At 50.5% G+C, this 16,748-nt stretch overlaps 2 protein-coding genes across 14 annotated transcripts; one reads left to right on the top strand and one right to left on the bottom strand.

Moving 5' to 3' along the window:
* The first annotated feature begins 3,978 nt into the window (after window positions 1-3,978).
* Window positions 3,979-7,059, top strand: LOC112880706 (O-fucosyltransferase 34-like). The gene is made up of 8 exons (XM_025945449.1): window positions 3,979-4,493; window positions 4,892-4,959; window positions 5,144-5,232; window positions 5,312-5,477; window positions 5,578-5,867; window positions 5,953-6,157; window positions 6,238-6,392; window positions 6,746-7,059. Exons 1-8 carry the CDS (start codon window positions 4,229-4,231, stop codon window positions 6,987-6,989), a joined length of 1,482 nt encoding a protein of 493 aa, XP_025801234.1. The 5' UTR covers window positions 3,979-4,228; the 3' UTR covers window positions 6,990-7,059.
* A 1,846-nt stretch (window positions 7,060-8,905) lies between these two features.
* LOC112881450 (pentatricopeptide repeat-containing protein At3g12770-like) lies at window positions 8,906-16,435 on the bottom strand. 13 transcript variants are annotated; one of them, XM_025946147.1, is made up of 12 exons: window positions 15,602-16,086; window positions 15,325-15,444; window positions 14,511-14,819; window positions 13,681-13,887; window positions 11,232-11,358; window positions 11,062-11,131; window positions 10,879-10,974; window positions 10,735-10,773; window positions 10,422-10,632; window positions 10,183-10,324; window positions 9,767-9,893; window positions 8,906-9,446 (listed from the first exon to the last, which is right to left on the bottom strand). In XM_025946147.1, exons 1-12 carry the CDS (start codon window positions 15,612-15,614, stop codon window positions 9,333-9,335), a joined length of 1,575 nt encoding a protein of 524 aa, XP_025801932.1. In that variant the 5' UTR covers window positions 15,615-16,086; the 3' UTR covers window positions 8,906-9,332. The 13 variants fall into 13 exon arrangements, 12 of the variants coding, with proteins under 12 accessions (XP_025801932.1, XP_025801926.1, XP_025801927.1 ...); XM_025946141.1 differs by lacking the exon at window positions 15,602-16,086 and adding an exon at window positions 14,904-15,051 and having other exon boundaries at window positions 15,325-15,483; XM_025946142.1 differs by lacking the exon at window positions 15,602-16,086 and adding an exon at window positions 14,904-15,051 and having other exon boundaries at window positions 10,183-10,288; window positions 15,325-15,483.
* Window positions 16,436-16,748: the final 313 nt, after the last annotated feature.

Raw genomic sequence — 16,748 nt, 5'->3', positions numbered from 1 at the left:
TTTAAACTATACTTAAACAAAGATCAGGTTACATGTCTCATTCTTGTGCACATTTTTTATGGTGTAATCGCTCTCATCTTCTTGCTATGCAACGTATGTCCAGTGCAACATTATAAATTAAGTGATGACTTGTTAAAATGTATTGAGCTCATTTCTCAGAGTTTGTCCTCGCCATGGTTTCTTTCGTTCTTTTCTTGTGAGCATCCTAATCACCCTTTCTATCATACATGTGTCCACATTGTCCAATGCAGCAAAATAAAGCAAATGATGACTATTTGAAACGTACTGGGCACATTTCTCCATGATATCCTATTTTAAGATTGCACTTTCTATGTGTTTCAATTATTTAGGCTTGTAGTGCACGGTGCTTGCACCAATAAGTACCATTTGGTGCATATGGGTCCGTGATATAAACAACTGTCATACACTCATACCTAGAATATTCTAGAGCTAACAAACCCCAAGGATAAGTCGTGGAGTTCAGTGTGTCCTTGTTTCTGTCAATACGCATTACCAGGTTCTACTGTACGGATTCGATTATTGTTGCTCTGATATCCTTTTCACCTCCTATCACTCAGCTGTTTCCAAGTTCCAAACCATGTTACAGATGTGGTTATACCAGCCACCTGTACATAGTGGTGAAAGTTAATCTAGAAAAAATTACCTGGATCTGATTGCTGGCTGGTGTTCCAAATCAATCCTAGCTTTGTTGGAGGATTAAAAAGAAAAACTTCGTTGGAGGATCCGATGACTGGCCTCTGAATCTGATTGCCTCTGGTTTGCCAGTGCTGGTCTACCGGTATCCTTCGCTTGGCCTCATGATTTTATCATGCACTCATGATCACACCTGATTTCATGGTTCGTCTCTTTAGGAAGCGTTCAGTTGGTTACCATAGCCATCCTTAAGTACCAACCGGCATGAGGTTATGCTACCTCAACTTTACATAGTCCACAGATAGGACGTGCTATTATGCCACTATGGTTAGGGATGGCCACGACCACGAGACCTTGGTGTTGGTGGTTGTTGATTTTACGATGACTAGGCAAATATGCCCATGCCCATGCGTTGCTACGGACAAAGATTGTATAAGTTGGATCAAATTAAAAAATTAAGATGGAAACACTACGTGCTTTAGAAATAGGTAAAGATATGCTGGGCGGCGCATCCCATGGCAATAGATTTTGCATTGGCCGTCAAACGGAAGTGTTGTGTGGTGTGGTTGGTCGATGGGATTAGCTACTTTGCTTCTCGTTCGCGCCTGCTTTCAGTTCTAGCTCCGCAGGCGGTGGTGTAACGGTATCATAGGGCAACCGATTGCTTGGTGGAGACGCCGGCGGCGTGCGTTGGTTATGGTTGCTATCACGATCCGCGAGGTCTATGATGCGATTATTGCATCACCCATTGGAGCGCGTGGTGATTATTCTGTTGCTGTGGTTTACTTGCACCGAACGGTTGTCGGTGTTGATGAACAGGTGGTATTGATAGACCGATATACTGTATAATTTTAGTCGCGAGTGGAAGTAAGCAGCCTAACGTACGTCGGTATGGACGGACACGAGTGGAAGTAAGCAGCCTAACGTACGTCTCTATGGACGGACACGGACAGACAGTGGTCTTTACTCTTCTTCTCAGAAACAGTACAATTTCTTGTAGAACCCTTGTTCCAGTGTTCAGAGAACTAGGAGGAACAATTGCTGTTAAGATTTCAGTTGGAGAGGGTTAACAAAGGACAGGTAGAGAGACGCTGTCCAGTTCAGATGCACTCCATGCCGTTTGTTGCCTTGCGATGTCAGGTTGTGTCTAGACGAACTGTAAGCAGGTTCAGACGTTCGCTAGAAGTCTTTACATGTTTGATATTTCCATCTTTGTTTTGCAACCGGGCATCCTTTAAACCTTATATGCCAACTGTGACGATGCGTGCGCTATGTGAATATAACAATGATAAAATGTGGCAAGCAAACAGATGATTTTTCTGTTGCTGATGATACCACAATCTTACCATTATTGCTTCACCCCAATGTCAGTTTGATAGCACGACAAAATTGCTGCCATTGTGAGAAGGATCATTTTGGTTTGGCGAGCAAACCCACTTACGGATGCGATCAAAATTTAGCAACTGAAATCTTGCTACAATTTGTTTTGGACCAAACAGACCTCACGTCTACAAGCAATGCCTGATATGAGGGACTACTCTTGGCCGTTTTCAAGTTGAAGACGAGGCAGGCCTTCAGCCTCTCTTTGTGACGCTTCTCCATCTTGAGGCCCACGTCGTCGATCCTGAAAATCCTGGCCGTTCAATCTTCGTGGCTTCATCCATGGGCGCTGGTGTGGCCTTGTGGTGGGTTCCATGCGCCAGCACCGAAGAAGCCCCACAGACATTCCGGCTGTCACCCACTTTCTTTTCCCTTTCTCATTTGACTTTGGGGCCCGCCTATTCTCATCAGCAAGTAATAAGAACATTCTGACGTGTGGTCATAGCCTAGCCACCAGTCAGCCAGTCACCCATGGTAGGTGACATTGTTTTCGTTGATTCATCCTCCGATGGCAAATTTATATGTAGATTTGTCTTAAGTCAGTTCTTTAAATCAGTTTTTTTTCACACAGTGTACATGAATCCACCTATATGGATATATGCGTTTGCACATATCTTACCTCTATGAGCGTCACCAAAAAGATATCTTACCTCTATGAGTATCACCAAAAAGACGGGACCACTAGATTATCACTGTTGACTGGGCATGCTGCCTGTTTATTTTTAGAAGGGAAAATAGCCGATTTCATCCTTAAACTATCGCGTTTGGCTCAATTTCATCTCTTAACTGTGAAAATGTCCAAATCGATCCTCGAACCATCCAAACAGGCACAATTTCGTCCTTCCCAGTCAGCTAGAGCTACCATTTTGCCTCTGTTTTCTCCTTCTCCCTAAGGCGGCTGCACAGGAGTTGTAGCTCGATGCTCTAACCATGCAGCTCCCCTTGCTTGACTGCACCCAGTGCTACATGCTACTATTCGCAGACTCTACTAATCTGGTAAGGTCCTGCTTAGTTCCCAGACCGTAAACGCAAAAAAACGAAGGAATCTTTCTAATTTGAAGTACTAAATGAAGTCTATTTATAAAAATTTTTGCATGGATGGGCTGTAAATCGCGAGACGAATCTAATGAACCTACTTAATCCATATTTTGCAACAGTGATGCTACAGTAACCATCCGCTAATTATTGCTTAATCATGGATTAATTAGCATCATTAGATTCGTCTCGCGATTTACAACCCACCTGTGCAAAAAGTTTTATAAATAAACTTAATTTAGTACTTCAAATTGGCAAGATTCTTTTGAAAAAAGTTTTTTTTGCATTTAGACACAACCAACTAAACAGCCCCTAAGTTGCGAGGCCGCTGACCTCGATGTACTCGCCAAGCCCGACGAGCAAGCCTCACCTGAATGGCCAGCGAGCTGCTTGGTGGGGCGCCGAGCTACTGCTCCTGTGCAGCCGCCATGGAGAGCAGGAGAAAAGAGACGGTGCTACTTTAATAAGAAAGAAAAATAGAGGTAAAATGATCTATTTAATTAAATTGAAGCTCTAGCTGATTGGGAAGGATGAAATTAAGCCGGTTTGGATGGTTTGAGGACCGATTTAGACGTTTTCATAGTTGAACGATAAAATTGAGCCGATGTTAAAAGGTTTAACATACCGCATTTATTGATACTAATAGCCAATGTTAAAAGGTTTAACATAGGATAGACATGTATTTATACTTGTGATTAGACGAAGTAGATGACTTTTAAGGACCGCTATGGCTCTATGCGTGCTTAAGGCAAATCGGAGGCTTGGTGCACCCTGTCCATATTCATTATTCCTCTGACATCCGGGTCCCGCACGTTAGTTTACCCTCACGGTTCATAGCCCCTGCCCTCGCTGACCGCACGGACAGGCTCCGTGTCCCCGTGCGTGTACAAATAAGCCAACCTGGGCGGCCACACGGGCGCGACTTGACACGCGCCTCCTCCTCGCCGCCGGTAGCCATCCCAGCCCCCCCACGGCGACGCGGGCACGTCACCGTTCGCCGCCCAGCGCGCGCACGCAGGTTTCGGCAAGGAGCCAAGAACCATAAAGACAGGCAATACGCCGAGACGGCGCTAAGCTCTGCTCACGGGGGATCGCGAGAGCCTCCAAAATTCAGGTGGCCTAGCGCCTAGAACTCCAGGAGCGTCGTGCCTCGGATGAGATGGGCGGCGGCGGCGGTAAGGCCGAGAAGGCGCGGCGGTCTTCGGCGCGGGTGAGGCTGTGGGTGGCGCGCGCCAGCACCGTGCTGCTCTGGACGTGCGTCGTCCACCTCGCGGCCTACCGGGAGCAGTGGGCGCCCAGCGTGCTCACCAGGTGGCCCGGCTGCCCCACCCAGCCGCACGGCGTGCAACTCCGGTCGGAGGCGGTTGCTACGGCGGACGGCGGCCAGAGGGAGGCAGCGCGCTCTATGGCGCTTCCGCCCAAAAGTAAATTACTTGCTTCTTGGTTTCCGGAATATTTGCGAATCAGAGGCTTCCCTTCTTTCTCTGGTTAGGAATATTTGAACTTTCTTCTTTCTGTCATTCCCTTTTGAACATCAACTTCTCCTTTCTTATTGGGGGAAAAAGATTCTATTCCCAACTCCTCCCGAAAAACAGATCAATAAGTTCGAATTGTTCAGTTTTCCAGCTTTTGTTGTAGTGTATTTGATATGCTGTTTCTGTGCAAAAGTCTCTGGGGTTATTTCCAGTCCAATTCAATTCTGTTTTCGTTTTGTCTAGTCACCGACCAATTTGTCATGTATTTTCATGAATTATTCGATAAATTATACCAAGACCCAGTGGTAGCATGGCCAGTCGTTTAATTTGTTCTATACTGCGTTCAGGAATTTACAAAAACAATGGCTATCTGATGGTCTCCTGCAATGGTGGGCTTAACCAGATGCGAGCAGCTGTAAGTACTGGGTATCAAAATCTTAATGCAGCTATCAGAGAGTTATATTCTGAAGTTCCGCACTTGTTAAAATGTCTGCATATCAAAGTTTAATATTTATGAATCTTTGCAGTTGTTAAAATACTGAAACTTAAAGCCAATTTCTCATGGTTCCACTTTCTTCTTCCTTTTTTTGGTCAAACAGATTTGTGATATGGTGACGATTGCAAGGTATCTGAATGTCACTCTTATCGTACCAGAGCTAGATAAAGCTTCATTTTGGGCTGATCCTAGGTGATAATTTCTTTCTTCATTCACTGCAATTCACTTTCAGTTGTATTGTCGTCAATTTATTCTGTTACTTCATTTACAGTGATTTCCAAGATATATTTGACATGGACTACTTCATAGCATCACTAAGAGACGAGGTCCGTATTCTGAGACAACTGCCACCAAGGTTGAAAAGAAGAGTTGAAATGGGATTTCTTCGGTCCATGCCACCCGTCAGTTGGTCTGACATCTCCTATTACCATCATCAGGTTTGATTGCATCTTCCTTTCTTCGCTAATGCAACATCATGAGCTGAAACTATATCCGAAACCAGGTGAAGATTGTAAGTGTTTATTTGGGGAAAAACAGATTCTACCTCTGATAAGGAAGTACAAGGTTCTTCACCTGAACAGGACAGATGCTCGCCTTGCAAATAATGGCTTACCCATGGAGATTCAGAAACTAAGGTGTCGTGTCAATTATGATGCATTGAGATTTACCCCCGAAATAGAAATGCTGGGCAGGCGTCTGGTTCAAGCTCTCCGTCGAAATGGACCCTTTGTAGTTCTTCACTTGCGGTATGAGATGGACATGCTCGCCTTCTCTGGATGCACACATGGTTGCAGCAACAAGGAGGCTGAAGAGCTCACGAAAATGAGGTATTACATCATCCCCCAAAATTTTCTCGAGTGCTTTTGTGATCTACTGTAAAGAAAAATACTAATTGTATTTTGAACTCGGAAGATATGCCTACCCGTGGTGGAAGGAGAAAGTGATCGACTCTGATGCGAAGAGGAAAGACGGGCTCTGTCCTTTAACACCAGAGGAGACTGCGTTGGTATTGCAGGCACTGGGCATTGACCGCAGCTATCAAATTTACATTGCCGCAGGTGAAATATACGGCGGACAAAGAAGAATGGCTGCCCTTACCTCTGCTTATCCCAATGTGGTCAGTTTTCAGCATCTTTAATCGTAGTACTTCATTCTTATGATTCAGTTGCTAAAACATTTACTATTGGTGCTGATCAGGTTAGAAAAGAGACACTACTACCTTCAGATATCAGTCTTTTCCAGAACCATTCTTCCCAGATGGCAGCACTAGATTATATGGTATCCTTGGAGAGTGATATTTTCATCCCCACTTATGACGGTAACATGGCAAAAGTTGTAGAAGGTCATCGCAGGTACTTTATCACAACCTACCAGTAATTTTTCTGCAATAAATAAACTCACATGCATGGTCATCCCGACAAGTGGACACTGTGCTTGACAATTCTGCCAAATTATGTTTAAGCAATTTTCCTTCATGTTATGACCTTTTTCCTTAGCTATGTTGTACTACACTATCACATAGTAACATAAACAAATGTCAGGATCCTTGTAATAATAGAATGTTGGGCTGGGAGTATGACGCTGTGTATGTAATAGTTATTTTCATAACGTGAAACTGAAATGACATGATCTTTTGTCATAATAAACATGTTAGTCACTTTTCAACTGCTAATGCGATCATGTCTTACTCCCCTTATGAGCACAGATACATGGGGTTCAAGAAGACGGTACTCCTAGATCGGAAGCTCATTGTGGGGCTCGTTGACCAGTACAGAAACGGCACACTGAGCTGGACTGATTTCTCCTCCGCTGTCAAGGCGTCACATACCAGCCGCATGGGCGAACCGTCCAGGAGGCAGGCAATTCCTGACAAACCCAAGGAAGAGGACTACTTCTATGCGAACCCACACGAGTGTCTGCACCAACCTGACGATCTGTCAGCCTTGTGATACCCGCAGTACTCGGGCGGCCTTTCAGAGCTCAGAACCACAGCACCTTAGGCAGGATTGGCAAGGACTATACTTCAGATTGGATTGGCAATAAACGGAGGCCCCGTTTGTTCTGACGAACAGACCTATGAGAGATAAAAGGGCCTCCTTCACTTAGGGGATTCTTAGACACAGATTGATGACGTGATTCACTGATTCTTTTTCTTTGTCCAAATAAACTGTTTTTTTGTAATTGTTTGTACAGAAAGAGATAGCAAAAATTGTGATTTTGTCCCTGTTACAGTATTGATCTTCCTTGTGACGATGCAAATACATACCGATGAAGTTCTTCCGGAGTGCAATTTGGCATTTGTTCCTGAAGTGCACTGCAATTCTCCTCCTGACCCTTTAAAAAAAAAATCTCCTCCGGCGTCTTCCTAAAATGCATAGCAATATCTGTACATGGACTTTAACCCACACTACTTTAGGACTTTTTTTTGTTCCATGTTGACCTGAAGCTTGATAACTCCAGAAGCTAAGCTTCTCAAGGGGAGTGGATGACAAGTACATGAACGAATATGCGACGCGAGTTCGGCGAGTTGCTGGCATCGGAACTTGGAAGCCGTCGTCGTCTTCCTGAAGCCACGCAGCAACCGGAGCAGTACGCCTTAGGAGTCGAGCCACCGGTCCCTCTGCAAGCAACGGCGCACGTGCAGCGCAGCGGCGCGTACTCGTACACGCGCCGTCGTCAACCGATCATTCATCACTCGTACCATTAAACAAGAAACTCGTGGGTGCGCAGCAGCGTTGCACTCGTGCGACGAACGGCGAGACCTTGTGTGTGCTAGAATCTGAACGCGGCCAACTCGTGGATCAGGTTGCCATCCCACGGGATCCGCGCCGGATGGGGGCCGGGCGCAGTGAGATGGTGGTGGGCGGCGGCGTGCGCCGGAGCCGCGCATTTTTGTTTTCTTTCCCGTAGTGCCGTTGGATCGCGCGATCGTGACGGGGTTCGCATGCGCCGAGTCGCTGGGCCTGGCTTCTCGGAGGCTTCGAATCTGGAGTTCGGATTTGTCGCTTTAGTTAACCACCACCACCAGATAGCAAAGGTCGCCTCTCTCTCTCTCTCTCTCTCTCTCTCTCTCTCTCTCTCAGGCGTGCTGCGTCCACAGTCCACCAAATCCAACCAGCTGGCATTAGTGCTCACTAATCAACAGCCCGGTGTAATGCATTATTAGTGACGGATTGCATGATCGCACTAGGACAGTGCGTGTGGACTATAATAAGGAGTTGGTTCAGCACCACGCCACAGCGAATGAGCCAAGTCAGCCACACGGCGTCTAGACAAGCCCTGGCTCCCACCGGAGAGTGACCGCGCGTCTCGTACGTTGCCGTGCTTCTGCTTGTCCTCATCCGGCTACACGGATCGACCATCGCTGGGTCACCGTGCCGCCTGCTTTCCCAACGCGGGCGAAGCGTCAGCGCGTCGCGTAGTCAACGCGGCACGCTCGCGCCTGCTTCAACGGACGTGCCCGGTCGGTAGATGGCGGTGGCGGTGCCAGCACGGTTCCGCGATCGTATCTCGGACTCGATCTCCCCCGCCGCCGCCGTCAACCGTCGTAACGTCCGGCGACCATCAGGCCACGCCACCCCCACCGACCTGCAACCGCCGGTGCCGCCCACCCGCCGGCGACGACAAGCCCGGGCCACAGTTTCTGGAGGCATTTCGCCGCCACGCCCCGCGTGACGGATAAGTAGCCCACAGCTCCCAGCTGGTGCCCGCGGTTGTGTGCAACCACGTCAAGCACGGGCGCGCGAAGACGGGGCCGAAGGGGGAAGCCCGCGCCGGCTCCGGTGACCAGGAGGGCAAACATGGCTTCAGGAGCTGGGGACGACTCAACAAGTTTGCATTGCACTGAGCCACTGACCGTGGGAGAAACAAGAACGCGAGACGATTAGTTCACTGAGACGGGGCAACGACACCCTGCAGTGTACTCCCAAGAGAACGAACAACTTGACTAACAGCTAGTCTGGTACAGCTGTTGGAGATATCTTACAGGTTACTACAAAGCCTACAGCATAAGATTTGTCAAGGGTGGGGAAGCTTCTCATATGAATGGAAGCCTGTGTACAAGAGCGGCTTCACAATCCGCGATGGAAGCTCCAGGGTTTTTAGTTTTCTCTAAGTAAACAATGGACTAAAGAGGGCGGCGGGAGCGATCGAATCAAAGAATGCAACCGGGGGACCTCGTTCGTCACGGAGCCTGTCACAGCTAGCATAATTTACAACCAATCCAAGAGCCTCCCGTTGGCTGGGAAGGAAAGAATGATCAATCGGGTCCGGGAGCAAGGCCAGGACCATCATCAGCTGTTGCCCGGTTTATGCCGCTTTGCTGCATGAGAGGGGTCTTCAGCGCCACCACCCAACATAGCCAGCTGCTGACCTATTTCGTTGCTAGATGCTGGGTCCGTTGGTGCCTACACAGAATTGAAGTGCCGTGTCAAAACATGAACCAGTGTTAAATGGTGGAGACGAAAATGATCAAGTTTCAGATGCCTATGTGATAATCAACACTGAGCTTCCAAGGTTTGCATAGAACACTTGCCTAGTATCTATCAGTACTAAGCATGCACACACTTCCATCATCAACAAGCACGCACATATTTTCATTGTAACGAAGCCATGAAATATTTATCATCCCAAACTAGAAATGGTTGAACAAACGATTGAACTACTTCAGTTTGCTGGCATGCTATCTTTTAAATGAGTATCTGTGCATATGGTGGAGGTACTATACCTTGGAGGGTACACCAGCAGCAGGTCTCTTGACAGCTCGCTTGCCCAGGTTGATCTGCACAGAGATGCTGGCTTGGGACAAATCTACACCTGAGCTTTGAAGGGCATGAGTCAACGAATTAAGTAACCTGTTATGAACAAAAGAAAACAAGTAATGTATCAACATACTTTCATTTTTGGCAAAGATAACAAATTTCTTAGTTGCCACACAATTTCTCTGAACTCAACATCCTGAGAGAACCTAAGTACAAATGAAATAACAAGAATAAATTTCAGGTGGGCAAAACTACTGCTGGGGCCACTCAAGGAAAAATGACTAACAACAAAAAAAAACTATGAGATATTGACATTAAGGACCAAAAATACTTAGGTAGGAAAAACATCAGTAACAGAGAAGTGATATTCTTTGTGACTCACTCTTGGGAATACTGACTGGACACACTGATCGTTCCTTCATCGATTGCCAACTGCTGGTTGTTAAGCATTTGACTGTTCACTGCACAATCATCCACAGGGGATGGACCTGTCCATTGGGGTTGGGACTGAGATAAAACATTATCTGCGTATAAAGAAAGACTCATAAGTAAGTGCTGCTTCTAGTCTCAGAAAGCACCTCAGAGAATAATGCAGGATCACAGGTGGATCATTGATCGTACTTGTAATATTTGCCGGAGTTTCTGTTGATCTGTAGCACAAGCTAGCCATGCGATCAGTTTCAGTCTGATCCTGTGCCCCTGATGCAGCTGCAGATGTCACCATGTTGTGATTATCATCGAGTTTCCCAGTGAAATTAGATCCAGGGGAGGATCCATTTCTCATGAAATGTGAAGGGTCAGGCAGGGAATCTCCTGGGATTTGTCCTTTACTCTGCAGCACAAAAATAAGTATTCATAAGATGTTTGTCGGAAAAATTCAATATAATCTCAGAGATTCGATAGGGCAAATGCATTATTAGCAGCAAACACTTGCCTGCGCATTTTTCCAGAATGATCGAAAATACATATTTGACTGCAAAATGTAAAACTACGCTCAGACACAGACAACCAAGAATTGACTGTTCCTTTTCCTAACAGCAGTAACAAGTAATGCAGCTTTAGAGCAAGAAGAAATTACCCATGGAAGCAGCTTTGCATTTTCTTGGTTCCATTCTGGGAATGTTGCCTCGTACTTTTGTACTTTCTCTTGCAAAAACCGTATATATTCGATAACCTGCATTAGAAAGGATGGCAAGAAAGAACCATGTTATCAACTGAGAAAGATTACGCCAACAAAATTGGAAGGTGTTCAAAACCTTACCTCCAAGAGAAATGTTGCTTTATCTCTCTTTTGATCATTGTGTGGCAACAGCTCCCTAAGTATCTGGAACCTGTAGGAATGATGTGGAGTAAAAGAAAAAAAAATCCATACAAAAGTCAAAACTTATTTCCGTGCATAGAATTGATCATAAAATTACAACAGCTAATCACCTATCATTGATTTTGCTGCGTCTGCGCTGCTCTGTGGCCGAGTGTTTTGATCGTGTTGTGTTTGGCCGCTGATCTGTACCACCATCACTGCAGCTTCCGCCCTTCCTGTCCACCCTTACTGTCAACTCTGTACACAAACACCATCATAAGTCCGAGATAGCATAGAAAATGATGTGTAAGCCCTTTTTTACTCGTCTTAAAATAAATTATAGTTGTGCCGCTTCTTTTTATGCAGTATTTTTTTTTTATTTGAGTGCCCTACCATGGTTTTGTTATGGCAAGGGATACACAACAGAATCCATGATCATGCTGGGATGCCATTATGCAAAGGGAAAGAATTATGGGATATGACCAAGTTTGCCTAACTGTAACACATGCTCCCTCAGGAAGAACGAGGGAGAAAAGGACCGTTCAAAAAAACTCTTGTCCGCCTCCACCTCCAGCTGGAGTTGGAGAAAGAAGACTAAGCAATGCAAAAATCTCAGCAGCCCTAGGATGTGAATGATCCCCTGCATGGAAGGAGTGCATCTCTCCGTTGATATCAATGGAGCTGCACCCTGTTGCCTTGCTAACACCCCTCTCTCTCATGGTGAGCCTGACACCAGCAACATGGCTCCACATTCCCGCAGATGCATACAAGTTTGCAAGCTGCACATAATGCCCTGCATTGGAACGCTCCAGCTCAAAAATGTGCTGCGCGGCACACTCAGCCAGCGCCATGTCTGAGTGTCCATGCATCTTGCAACCGTGAAGCAAGGCACCCCACACACTCATCTCTGGCTTGATGGGCATGTCCATTATAAAGTGGTAAGCCCTGTCAAGATGACCAGCACGAGCAAGCAGGTCCACCATGCAAGCATAGTGCTGGTGCCGGGGCTCGATCCCATAGTCATGTTTCATGGAATGGAAGTAGCTCCACCCTTTCTCCACAGCACCACCATGGTTGCAAGCTGAAAGGAGGCCCAGGAATGTCACATCATTTGGTTTCACCCCAGCACGCTTCATGTCCTCAAACAGGGTAACGGCCTCCTTTACATGGCCATGCACCCCGTAACCACCAATAAGTGCACTCCAAACGACCACATCCCGCTCCCTCACATGCATCCGTTCAAAGACTGTATGTGCACGGTCAATGCTCCCTGCCTTGGAATACATGTCAATCAGTGCTGTATTAACAAGCACATCATCCTTATACTCGCTGCCTCGGACATAGTCCTCCATCCATTCCGCAAGTTCGACGGAACCAAGCTGAGCACAAGCCAGGATCACCGACCGTAAGGTAACAGAGTCAGGTGTCATGTTCCTCGCAACCTTCCTCATCTGCTTGAAAAGTTGCACCGCCTCATTGGCAAGGCCATTCTTAGAATAACCTGATATCATAGCATTCCAAAGGATCACATTCACCCGTGGGATTGGCACCCTGTCGAAGAGTGCCCTTGCAGACATAATGCACCCAAACTTGGCATACATGGATGTCAGCGTGATCACCACATCTAGTTCATTGTCAAAGCCACTCTTGACAACTAAGGAATGAGCTGCTGTGGCACCAGGCAAGTCATCAAGCTCCATATACGCTTTAAGGACAGTTACTAGCAACACGAAGTCAGGGCACACCTCACTGTGCATCATTGATGCAAAATGATGGAGCCCCTGCAAGGGGTGGCCATTCTGCACAAGACCCGATATTAGCGAAGTCCAAGAGACGACATCCCGGTCGCACATTCCCTCAAATACTTGGCGCGCGCTCCAGGCGTCGCCACATGCAAAGTACATGGCGATGAGCGTGTTGTCCAGGAAACGAGCATCCACCGCATGTGCGGCAACGCGTAGTGCATGGGCATGCGCTGCACGGCCAGGGGCGGACTTCAGGACATCAGCGATGGCAGGGGCGGGCGGCAGGAATGCCGGGTGGCGCGCGCGGAGAGCCAGGTAGTGGCCAAGCGCGAGGGAAGGCAGGCCGAGGCGATAGGCGAGGCGCGCGGCAGCGTGGAGGAGTTGCGGGGTCGGGTGGGGAATTCCGTCGAGCAGGTGGCGAGCGAGCGGGCGGAAGCAGGGGGAGGGGCGCACGCGGCATGCGGCGCGAAGCAGCGCGAGCGCGGCGATTGCGGGCGAGCCGCGGAGGCGGCCGGAGACAAGGAGGTGAGCATGAAGCTGGTGGACGTGGGCCGGCTGCCACTGCGAGCCGGCGCCTGGCGCCGTCAGCGCGTGCGAACTCATCCCTTCCACACTACCTGTCCTCTTCCTCACCGTCAACTCTGGTAGACCAACACGGAACACTACACCCGGTGAGTACAAGAATGGTGCGTTCTCGAAAACAATTTTTTTAAAAAGAACGGGTGGGGAAATCGTCAAAATTCCAGAAAAATTACATGTTCCCATGAACCCAGGACTGACAAGCAACAAAGATGAACGAATTTCTCATAGATTTAGCGGAATTGGGGTAGTATACCTTTGAGCGAGGAGGAGACCTCGCGGCGGGCGGCGAGGCCGTCGTCGTCGTCGAACCCCGCGCCGCCGCTGGATCTGGAGCCCGACTCCATGACCCCGCCTCCTCCGCCGCGCCCCTTCCTATCCGGCGGCGCCTGATGCTGCTGCGGCGGCGGCTGCCTGGCCTGCCCGGCGCCGGCGAAGGGGAGCGCCCACTGCAGCTGGTGCCCTGCGGGGTGGAGGCCACAACACAACAAAAGCGCCCGCCTTTAGCTTTAGCCTTTCTTTTCCCAACAGCTGCCCAAGGATTGCGCAGGCGGAAGGCGTGCGGCCCCACATGCCGGTGGCGTGGTGGGGCGGGCGGGGTGGCAGCTAGCTAGGCGCCCGGCGTGGATGTAGCCGGCGGCTCGGCCAGCAGTGGGCCGGGCCCGGCGGCCGAGCACCTGGAGCTCACGTGTGTGGGCCGCGCGATGGGACGCGACACCAGAGAGAGAGAGAGAGAGAGAGGCTTGCAGGGCAACATGGGCCCGGCTTGCTGGCCGGTGTATATGCACGAGGCCCGTCCGGCCGTCTCTCTCTCTCTGCATTCTTGACGCTTCTCTCTCTCTAACGCACTGTTGAGACACACACGTAAACCCCGCGTGCACGAGTAACCAACACCACACGGCCACACGCACGCGCGACAGCGCCGGCGTGTCCGTGCGCGTTGCGCATGGGCGCACGCTACGACCAGCTATACGAAACCGTGCCACTACTACTGTGGGGTGGGTGTGCGACCGGGAGGTGCTGCAGTGTGTGGCTCGTGCATGCATGCACGCGGCAGGACAAAGTTGAGTCGTGTCGTGAACGCACCTCGCGCGGCCGGCAGGAGCGCTGCCGCGGGCTGGCCCCAGAGCACGAGCGGCGGCTCCGCCTTGACGACGGCAGCGGACGCCGGCGGCGCGACCGAGACGGGCGCGGGGCAGATGCTGAACGTGCCGACGCCGCCGGGCGGGGGCAGCGCGTGCTGCTCGGCGGCAGCGGCGGTCACCGGCTGGTGGCGGTGCCTGCTTTCCGCGCCGGAGGTGGCGGCGGGCAGCGACGGCGACGGCTCCGGCGGCGGCGCTCCCGGCTTCTCCAGAGGCTGCAGGAAGTCGTGCGTCTTCAGGAAGAAACTACTACCTGCATGCAGTAGCTTTTCACCTCATCAGCGCTGCAGCAGTAGCTAGTACTAGTACAAGCGACACGATCGATGGGTAATGATACCCGTCCGGCTAATCATGATTAGGCGGAAGCCCGTGGGTGGCCGGGTGGGCCCCGGCCAGATGGGATGGAAGGCCGTCGACGGCTCCTTGCGTCCAACCCACACGTGATCCGCCGTTGCTTTTGCTTGTCGCTTCTTATCGCCGGCCAGCTTAGTTTGCACGAAAATTCATTTTATTTAAACCCCAATCGCCACACGTCGGAGCGAGTAGCTGCTTAATTAATTAATTAACTAGTTGCAGCTAGGCTTGCTTCTTTTTCCTCCCGCCGGCGCCGGTTGATCCCCGCAGGAACAGCTAGCCGAATTGTGCAACCCCCTCAGTTCCTCGCAGATCTACCTACCAGCTACCACTACCGCGGAGCTCGAGCAAGTAGAATTTGCCATGAGAGAGTTGCCAAGAGAGAGAGAGAGGTGCATGCAGACCTTGAGAGGGAGGAAGTGGCTTGGAGTCGTGGAGCTGGAGAGGAGAGTCCTTATTAGCTGCGGCGGTGGTGGCGGTGTACAGCGAGAGGAAGTCGTGCTCGTGCGTCGCCGCCTTGTTCCCTGCAAGAGCTCACGCATGCAGAAAAAGAAAAGAAAAGGCTATAGCTGAATTCGGCGATCGATGTGCATCCACCAGGCAATGTTTCGAGAGAGAGAGGAACGACACAAAAGGAAGCCATGGTAACCATGTGTGTGTGTGTGCTTGCAGCAAGCGTACCTTGGATGCCCATAATCGTCGCCCGGCGTCAATCGCAGCGCCGCCTCGCCATGGACGCCGGCTCCTCGCGCGCCGAGCAATAATTCTCCTCAGCTAGCACCGCGCCACCGACGACGTCGGTCGTCCACCGGACGAAGCCGCCTGTGCAACAAGCCCCTCGGATCGGACGGAGAGCTCTCTCTGGCTCTCACGTGACATACGTGAGAGGCGTTTCTCTCTCTAGCTACTCGCTTCTTCTCTCTCTCCTAGCCTCTCCGTCCCTCTCCGACCGACCTTGCTTCGCCTTCTCCCCTTCCTCGCCTTCTCTACCAGCAGCTATGGGCCGGCTGCTCGCGGGGACGCTTTATACGGCGCGGCGCCCGTCAGCTGACCACGCCCGCACCAGACACCACACACCCGGCTCCCTTCGCCGCGCACGCGAGGGGGGCGGGCCGAGGCGGCGGTTAGGCCCGGGCGCGCACGTGCCGCCCCGGTTAATCCACCCCACCCGCCGCGCCGCTGCTCTCTGCCAAAGCGCCGGGCTTCCGGGGTTAATCCCGAGGCGGGCGGGGTCACGCACGCGGGTTAATTAGGGCGATTGGATGGGTGGCCGTGGCCCGACGCGGGGTCACGTGACGGTTGGGGCGCGCGGGGCCCGCGAGGCACATGAGGCCGGGAATTGCGGGCATCCCGCGGACGGAGACGCCCCCCCGGGTCATGTGCTCCAGATTCGGCCAGGCCGCTCCGGTCTCCGGCCCCGTTCCCACCCACGCCGCGCCCGCCTCCGGTCCTCGTTCCGCCCGGGGAGGCGCCGTCCTCCATCGGGAAATAGATAAGAGGGACGACGGATCATGCTTCCACGCGAGAACCAGAACGAGATCGCTCGATGCGGCTGCGACCGGTGACAGAAGTTACCTCGGCTCCCTAACAAACTTTGTGTACGAAAGGAAGAATCGCTTGGGAGAGGCGCGACCACGCCACCTCCTTGTGGTTTACTGCTCTGCCCTTTGGCCTTTTCTGCCTTTTGGTTCTCGCTGAGCTCCGAGCTTTACCCCAGGCTTTATCTTTCTATCCTGTCGCTCCGCGGTAAACCGGGTCGGTGAAACCGATCACCGGGGCAAAGTAAAACCCCTGGGTGCTCAGTGCGCTCACCCAACACTCGCAGACC

The sequence above is a fragment of the Panicum hallii genome, chromosome 2, assembly GCF_002211085.1.
Source record: "Panicum hallii strain FIL2 chromosome 2, PHallii_v3.1, whole genome shotgun sequence".
Classification (NCBI taxonomy): Eukaryota; Viridiplantae; Streptophyta; class Magnoliopsida; order Poales; family Poaceae; genus Panicum; species Panicum hallii.
The sequence above is the reverse complement of the archived record's forward strand: the minus strand, read 5'-3'. Positions and strand labels throughout refer to the sequence as shown.

Excerpts from the sequence above, each read along its gene's own strand:
- LOC112881450 (XM_025946136.1), bottom strand. The coding sequence starts at position 15,462 with ATGCGTGAGCTCTTGCAGGGAACAAGGCGGCGACGCACGAGCACGACT. Across the intron at positions 13,888-14,510 it reads GCTCCTGCCGGCCGCGCGAG|GGCACCAGCTGCAGTGGGCG; the intron begins GTGCGTTCACGA and ends TCCACCCCGCAG. Across the intron at positions 13,487-13,680 it reads GGTCTCCTCCTCGCTCAAAG|AGTTGACGGTGAGGAAGAGG; the intron begins GTATACTACCCC and ends TTGGTCTACCAG.
- LOC112880706 (XM_025945449.1), top strand. The coding sequence starts at position 4,229 with ATGGGCGGCGGCGGCGGTAAGGCCGAGAAGGCGCGGCGGTCTTCGGCG. Across the intron at positions 4,494-4,891 it reads TATGGCGCTTCCGCCCAAAA|GAATTTACAAAAACAATGGC; the intron begins GTAAATTACTTG and ends TACTGCGTTCAG. Across the intron at positions 5,478-5,577 it reads TCTCCTATTACCATCATCAG|ATTCTACCTCTGATAAGGAA; the intron begins GTTTGATTGCAT and ends GGGGAAAAACAG.